The sequence below is a fragment of the Eupeodes corollae genome, chromosome 2 (genome assembly GCF_945859685.1).
Source record: "Eupeodes corollae chromosome 2, idEupCoro1.1, whole genome shotgun sequence".
In the NCBI taxonomy this organism is placed as follows: domain Eukaryota; kingdom Metazoa; phylum Arthropoda; class Insecta; order Diptera; family Syrphidae; genus Eupeodes; species Eupeodes corollae.
In genome coordinates, this window is record NC_079148.1 from 137260168 (window position 1) to 137268101 (window position 7934).

The 7934-nt window shown below is 39.5% G+C and overlaps 1 protein-coding gene across 2 annotated transcripts; it reads left to right on the top strand.

Moving 5' to 3' along the window:
- The first annotated feature begins 201 nt into the window (after positions 1-201).
- Positions 202-5486, top strand: LOC129947970 (uncharacterized). 2 transcript variants are annotated; one of them, XM_056058759.1, is made up of 9 exons: positions 202-388; positions 463-3443; positions 3499-3586; positions 3642-4066; positions 4123-4446; positions 4507-4682; positions 4753-4910; positions 4982-5140; positions 5196-5486. In XM_056058759.1, the coding sequence occupies exons 1-9, from the start codon at positions 287-289 to the stop codon at positions 5427-5429; spliced, it is 4647 nt and encodes a 1548-aa protein (XP_055914734.1). In that variant the 5' UTR covers positions 202-286; the 3' UTR covers positions 5430-5486. The 2 variants fall into 2 exon arrangements, with proteins under 2 accessions (XP_055914734.1, XP_055914736.1); XM_056058761.1 differs by having other exon boundaries at positions 274-392.
- The last annotated feature ends 2448 nt before the right edge of the window (positions 5487-7934 follow it).

A 7934-nucleotide genomic window follows, 5' to 3' on the forward strand; every position in this document is an offset into this window, starting at 1 on the left:
TTTGCCGAAAACTCGGTTTTGGGTTTGGTGTGAAAAGGCTATATATAACTATCGGTTCGATTGTTCACTGAACATGTTCATTTCATATTCACCATAAACAACAACCCATACTAATTGTGTACTCACCCTAATATCAACAGCTGTTTTCTATTATTTGCAAAAAACAATTGTCCCGCTCAAAGTTTGACAGTTCATAGTGTTTTCAAATTTTTCTTCAAAAAATTTTCGTGCCCACTCTGCAAAAAATAAATATTTCTTCTTTCTATTTCGCTTTTCAACTAAAATAATGGACGACCCCGTCTTTAAACAAAAATACCAAAAGTACAAACTCCGAGTTAAAGTCTGGGAAAAGGATTTTAAAAAGAAATACAATAGAATCCCTTCGAAGGTAGGTACGTTGAACAGCTCTTGATCTATAGCTTTACTTAAATTTGAGGTTTTTTTAATTATTTTCCATTGAAGTATGATATTCGTGATGCATCGAAAGATATTCGGGATTCATATAAAATGTACTACAAACTTAAAACCTCATTCCTCGAAGACACACTCAACGATGTACTCTCCGAGGATGGGTTTGATATTCTTGAAACGTCCCAAGGGGACGCCGATGAAAGCATGCAAGACAATTCTAGTGGACCACAGCTTCCGCTGGATATATCTACTATTTCAAATATGAATTCATCGCTTAGTTTTTCAAATCTGACTGATCTCAAATCTTCAACGCAGTTGATAAATGCAGTTAACCTAAACGAAGACCATGTTATCAAAGAGTTCGAGCCCGTTGAGGAGAACGATCACAATGCAAAAGCGTGGGGCATAGGTGTGAGTAAAAAACCCGTAAAGGAAATATCCACCAGCCCAGTCCGCCAGGCTTTCAAGTCCAATTTGAATGCAAAACTTTTCAAGAGTTCATCATTTTCTAAAAGGAATCCTCGAAAATCTTTGGCAAGACCGAATAAAGAGCTCTCACAGTCTTCGGTGGCCTCAAGTCAATCGGAAACTCCGGATCCTATGGAACTACTTCCCGATCTTGAGACCATTCTTACTCAGCGAGCTAAAGAATTGGCCAACAAGGAACCAAATTACGATGCGATGTCCTCTGTGGGCCTTAAGAAACCTAAACACATTCCTATTCAGTTGGACATCGGTTGGCTTAATAGAAATGCCACTGACGATGGAATTCCCTTCATACCAACTGATCAAAAGAGGGATCCTGTTCCATTGGGACTGAGTAATATAAATGTCGCGCAATTAATTGCTCAGGAAAATAAACACGAATTGCCTACACTTGATACACCTCTCATACCAAATGAAATTGAAGAAGTCCCAAAACCAGAGGAAAGCAAAAATGATTCCGACTCCATCGTGTCGAATAGCGAAGATGAAAAGGAAACACAAGAATATCGGCGCATAGCGAAACGACGACGAGTTCTTACAACCATCGACAAGAATCAGCAGACTCCAGTTGCTGCTGCCCAAGAACCAATAAAAGCTCTACCTATTCCGTCTGAAGAACATCCAAAAGATCCATGCGAGGAGGCTCCCAAGTCAGGAGAAGTGAGTCCAGTAGTTGCAAAGAAGAGGAGACGAAAAGAAATCGATTCATCTGAAGATGACGCAGATGAAAAGCCCAAGCGAACCCGAAAGAAAACTACAGCTACAAAGAAGAAACCTACCGCAAAGAAGGAAGCAACTAAACCAACGGCAAAGGCAAAAGCAAAAAAAGTAGTTCCGAAGACGGCAGCTCCTCGAAAGCAAGCAACAAGAATTTCAAAGAAACAACAAAAAGAACAAGAGGAACTCCTGGAAGCAGACCTCGACGGAAAAGCCCCAGATCCCGAAGAGATGAAGTATACCCTTGCTCTAGAAACTAGAAATCTAAGATGTCTCCCTAGAGCGAATGTTGACGATCTTGAGCTGGCCAATTCAGTGGCAGACGATTATATTAACAAGATCAGCCATAAAATAGGAGCACCCAAGGAACTTAAAGAGAAGCTAGCTCCAGTCAACGAAAAACGTGACGCAGCCAGACAAAAATTAAGCGAAAAGATAGCTTCTGGAAAACTAAATGAAAACTTTGTTCGAATCAATATCCAAAAGAAGGTTTTTTGTCGTGGTAAGAAAACAGTAAACTTCTCCAAATACAAGAAGAATCAATGGAAACAGAAAAAGGCAGCCGCTTTGATGGGTCCCAAAATGAACATGGGTGGATGTGATGGTGGCATCTTGACGTGCTTCCAGTGTGGCCAACCGGGTCACTTCGCTCAGCAGTGCAAACTTAAAGGTGATTCCCTGTTGCCAGCTTCTGTTGAAATGGAGGATGACTGTCCATATGTGACTCTGGAAGAAGCAGAGAAAATGGCTAGTCAGAGTGCAGTGGCTGTGCATAGCCGTAATTTAGATAAACTTCCAGAAGCTACAAACACACTCCTCTATAGGCAAGAAGAAGATGAAGAAGAAGAACAAGAAGACGAAGATGAAGGTACTGTTGATGGGGAGATAAAAGAAGAAGAAGAAGACATTGTCCAAGAAATATATAAAGAAATTCAAACTACAGAAGTGAAACCGATTGAAGTCAAAACATCAGTCCCAACATCATCGCCGCCTAAAGTGTACATAGGCCACAAGATCCCCCAGGATTTCCTTGAGAAAGCTGGCCTACTCAACGCTCCCGATGTTGTCTCTAAATCCGGAGCTATCTACGAGCTTAATCCAGACGGATCTGTCCCAGCAACAACAGAAGAAGTCTATGAAGTGCTTCGCATGTTTGGCCACACCGAATTCCGCAAGGGTCAAGATCGAGCCATCATGAGAATTCTCTCAGGCCAATCGACTTTGGTCACTCTTAGCACTGGCAGTGGAAAGTCCCTCTGCTATCAACTGCCTGCCTATTTGTACAGCCGCAAAATGGGCTCCATAACTTTGGTAATTTCGCCATTAGTCTCCCTGATGGAGGATCAAGTCCATGGAGTTCCGCATTTTCTACGAGCACACTGCTTGCATACCAATCAAACTCCACAGCAACGATTGAAAATTCTCGAAATGATCAACAATGGAGAAGTTGATATATTGTTGGTGTCCCCAGAGGCAGTGGTGGCTGGCGAAAAGTCAACAGGATTCGGTTCGATTTTAAGGAAATTACCGCCCATTGCATTTGCATGTATTGATGAGGCGCATTGTGTGTCCCAATGGAGTCATAACTTTCGACCCAGCTATCTGATGATTTGTAAGGTCTTGCAAAAGAATCTCGGGGTAAAGACCGTGCTGGGATTGACCGCAACAGCAACATTGCCAACTAGGACGAGTATTATCAGACATTTGGGGATTCCCGATGGTGAGAAGGGAATCATTAGTGATATTCCCCTTCCAGACAATTTGATATTGTCCGTTTCAAAGGATGCAAATAGAGACGCAGCACTGATAGGGTTGCTCTTGAGTAAAAGGTAAGCTTAAACAAAAAAAAAGTTACTGTGCATCCTAAGTCCTTTTGTTTTGCAGGTTCGACGCATGCCAATCGATTATCATCTACTGCACCCGGCGTGATGAATGCGAACGCATTGCTGGACAAATAAGAACCTACATGCAGGTAAGAAGTTTCTTTATTTATCGTTGTTTGAACTTTTTAACCCAGAAACTTTTAGGATCGAAAATCTGATAATGTTCCGGCGAGTGCAAAGAAACGTAAACGCGTCAATTGGCAGGCAGAACCCTATCACGCAGGTATGCCATCATCACGTCGGCGCACGATACAAAACGCTTTTATGAAGAACGAGCTTCGCATTGTCGTGGCCACAATAGCCTTTGGTATGGGTATCAACAAACCGGACATCCGTTCGGTCATTCACTACAATATGCCTAGGAATTTCGAGAGCTATGTCCAAGAGATCGGTCGTGCGGGACGCGATGGTAAAATATCTCATTGCCACTTGTTTCTGGATTCCAAGGGTGGCGATCAGAACGAGCTACGTCGACATATATTTGCCAATTCCATTGATAGACACGTGATACGCAAATTATTGCAGAAATTATTTATTCCTTGTTCGTGTGATAAAAATTTTAAAAAGAAGTTAGTTTTGTCTTTGAATTTTTTCTCTACTTGGTTGACGGTTTTATTTTCCATAGTGAATTCGTAAATGAGCATAAGGATGAAATCAAGGCGTCCCAAGACATCGATTGGGATGAGGATATGTTTGACACCGATGATAAACCCATAACAGAAGGATTTTTGAAATCAAGTGATAAAAAACAACCGCGAAAAAGAATCTGTCCAGGTCATGAAATTGGAATTTCAATTGAGAAAACTGTCCAAGCCTTGGACATCCCAGAAGAGAACATATCAACACTTCTGTGCTATTTGGAGTTGGATTGTCGCTGGGGTATAAATGTGCTCAGCTCGGCTTATATAATGTGCAAAGTTGTATCTTATGGAGGAGCCAAATATTTAAAGTAAAAAAAAAAGTTCCACCTAAGTTATTCGTTTTGATGTTTTATGTTATATAATTTTAGACATGCAGCTAAAGATTGTCCTCCACTGGCAATGGCCATAGCCTTGCAGTTGAAAAACAAAACCTTCAAAGAGGACAGCAACACTATTGAATTTTCTGTGATTGATATTGCTGCGGCAATCGGATGGAATAGTGGAGTTGTTAAATATCAATTGAAGAATCTTGAATGGATATCACGTTAGTTTTTATTTCTTTTCAATTTATACATTTTATAGAAATCATTTATTTTAAATGTTTTTAATTTCAGAAAACGGCCTTCCAAAGAGATCTCCATTAACAGTTTCATATTTTGATTTGGGCTTCAGAGTGAAATCGCCTGGAGATTTTACATTGGACGAGATAGATGAAGCCCTCGATTCTCTTTATGGTCGTTCTGTGACACAAGAGAAGACACAGTTAATTCAGGTTTGTGTATTTTGTCAAATGGATAAAGTATGATTTTTATTACATATGTTATTTTTATTTTCGTTTTACAGCTACAATATGTATTCCAAGGGCTCTCGTCGGTATCCTATAAATCTTATATTCCCTGCACAACTGAAAATTTCCCTGAAGAAAATTCAGAAAAGTTAAAAGTGATAATTCGTGATTATTTCCAAAATGATTATCCCAAAGATTTGGTTCTTGATGTTGAGGTTTGTTTTAATTATTTTGTTTAATTTATTGATTTTTCTATATTTTGTTTTTTAGGAATCTAATGTAACCGATGATGAAATAAGTGGGGATATTTACTCAATAATAAATATGTATCCGGATAATACATTTACTGGAAGGAATATAGCTCGAATCTTCCATGGTATAGCAAGTCCTAATTTCCCAGCTGTTATATGGGGACGATGTAAATATTGGAGAGCCCACTCAAAGACAGACTTTAATAGAATTGTTAAGCTAGCTAATTTAATTATTGTTAAGATGAGAACTTAGAGTTTTTATATATGTTTAGAATGTTGTTAGTGTAAAATGTTTTATATACGAGAAAACTAAAAACTATTTAATTTAAAGTTTTGGAGTTTTCTTGTTTCGGTCTGAGGACTTTCCAAACTTGATACAAACAAAAAACAGGAAAGGCCGATTGAACCAAACATATAGAAAGGAAAGAGAGAGCATACACCACTGAAAGCGGAATCGTGCTATGACGCCCGATAGTTACCGATCAATCGATGTTATCCAAATATGTTTGGATTTTTTGTCAGGTAACTTCATACCATGAACATCGGGTGCCTAGTACCTCAACTGGAGATTGGGTTCCAACCCCACTGGAAAGTTGTTGCGGGCAGCAAACGAGAGAGGGGGAGAGTGGTTTCCTCTAAGGCCTTATCCAGGCGGCAGCAGACGAATTCTCGAGATGGAATCAACGGTGGCGTCTACAGTTCCAGTAAGGTTGAACTACGTAGTGAACACCTTATAGGGCTTCTTCCACAGATTCGGAGCCCAGGCCTGTAAGGAGCGGATTATCTGGCTCCCCTTCCTTGAAGTTATACTAAGGATCTGGCCCTCCAGGTTGGGGGTTGTGACGTCGGGGTGACTTCCTGGCCATGTAAAATATACATTAGTTGCGAAGCACCTATAAGCCTCGGATACGGACAGATTCACTGTTGACAACCCACGCAAACGAAATAAGGACAACTAACTTCGGATCTGTACGTGGAATGTTAGGTCCCTTAACAGACCTCGTGCAGCCGAACAATTAGCGGAAGCCCTAAACTGTTACAAGGCAGATATTACCGCCATCCAAGAAGTTCGATGGAATGGACCGCGCAAACGCGAACTAAAAGACTACGATGTATACTACGGCGACTGCTACCGAGAACAAAGACAGCATCTATTTGGGTGTGGATTTGTTGATGGAACTAGACTCAGGCAAAAAGTTTTGAGTTTCAACAGTGTGAGCGAGCGCATCATGACAATCCGCATCAAGGCTAAATTCGCCAACATAAGCCCAATATGCGTGCATGCCCCAACAGAGGAGAAAGATGAAGACACCAAAGACATATTCTTCGAGCTCTTGGATTAGACAAGATGAGCAGAGCCCCCTGCACGCCACCACCTCCGACAACGGATTCAGGCTAATCGATTTCACTACGGGGCGAGACGTTCTGGTAGCTAGTACGCAGTTCACACATCTCAATATCCACACATGGGGACATGGAAATCTCCTGATCAAACAACCGTCAACCAGGTTGACCACATTGCGATCGACGCTCGACACTTCTCCAGTATACAGGGGGGTTATTATGAAAAACGAAACTCGTTCAAAATAACGCTTATTCGTTAAATTGCGATTAGAAAAAACGATTGTAGTGGCACTAAATCGTCAAATTGCGATTAAGAAAAACGAGAATCGTAAAAATGACTACTCGTATTTTTATTTACGAGTGCCTTCAGCTTTCGTTTTGGGTGTAGATGTCGAATGTCATTTATTTTTTTGTTTGGTTGGCTTTTGTTTTGTTAAGTGCGCAAAAAAATGTAAGTAAATAATAAATAAAATTGTCAAGAACATACATACAAATAAGTTATTTCTAACCTTCTAGGCCTACAACTAAGCTAAATGCATGCGGTTCTCCAGAAAAAACCAATTGATGGTTGGAAAAGTGTAGGTTTCCTTAAAACAAAACTTTGCGTTTATGATTAATTCTATTCTTCGTTAGGTATGGAAAGATTTTAGGTACAATCTTAAGCGCAAAATGCGTGGAAGGCTCATTGGGTTCGATGAATCTCTTAAAACTCTTCTTTTTATACGCATTTTTTTCTTCGTTAGTTTGGGATTCATCTTCGCTCTCAAGGAAATAGTCGCAGTGAAAAAAACATTTTATAGAATTTATGCAAATTACATTTATTTTTGAAACTTCCTCGACTTTATTTATATTTTGACATTTGTTAATAGAAGTGAAGTTAGTTGCTCCTTTAAAAAATTATCATTTTTCGTTTTTGCCTGAGAGAAAAATATAATTTCCTTCCCATAAGCAGCCAGCAGGGGTACCAGCACGTACATAACTTGATACAATCGAGGATCGTCGATCAACTCGAAACTAATTATTTTTGACAGCACGTAATTTAAGACGAGTTACATTGTGACTTTTACCAACCAAAAAGTCGAAACAATGGTCGCATTCAGAAAGCTAGCGGCTACGTAGTCAAAACTCAACTAGCTTTCTGAATGCAAAACTACACTACAAAGCTAGTCAATCTGGAACTGTCATATTATTGACAAATGCAGATATACAAAATAAGAAATAGTTTTGATTTGATAACTTCAACTTATCTTTCGTGTTTTAAATTCAATAAAATTAAATTTAAGACACAATTTGAATGATTTATATCTGTATTTAAATACAGAACGATTTATTTTATTTTAAATTCGAGTGGTAGACGAAATTTTTTGACTACGTCGAAAGGGAAATTTCAACTACTTTTGTAGTTAGATTTAGC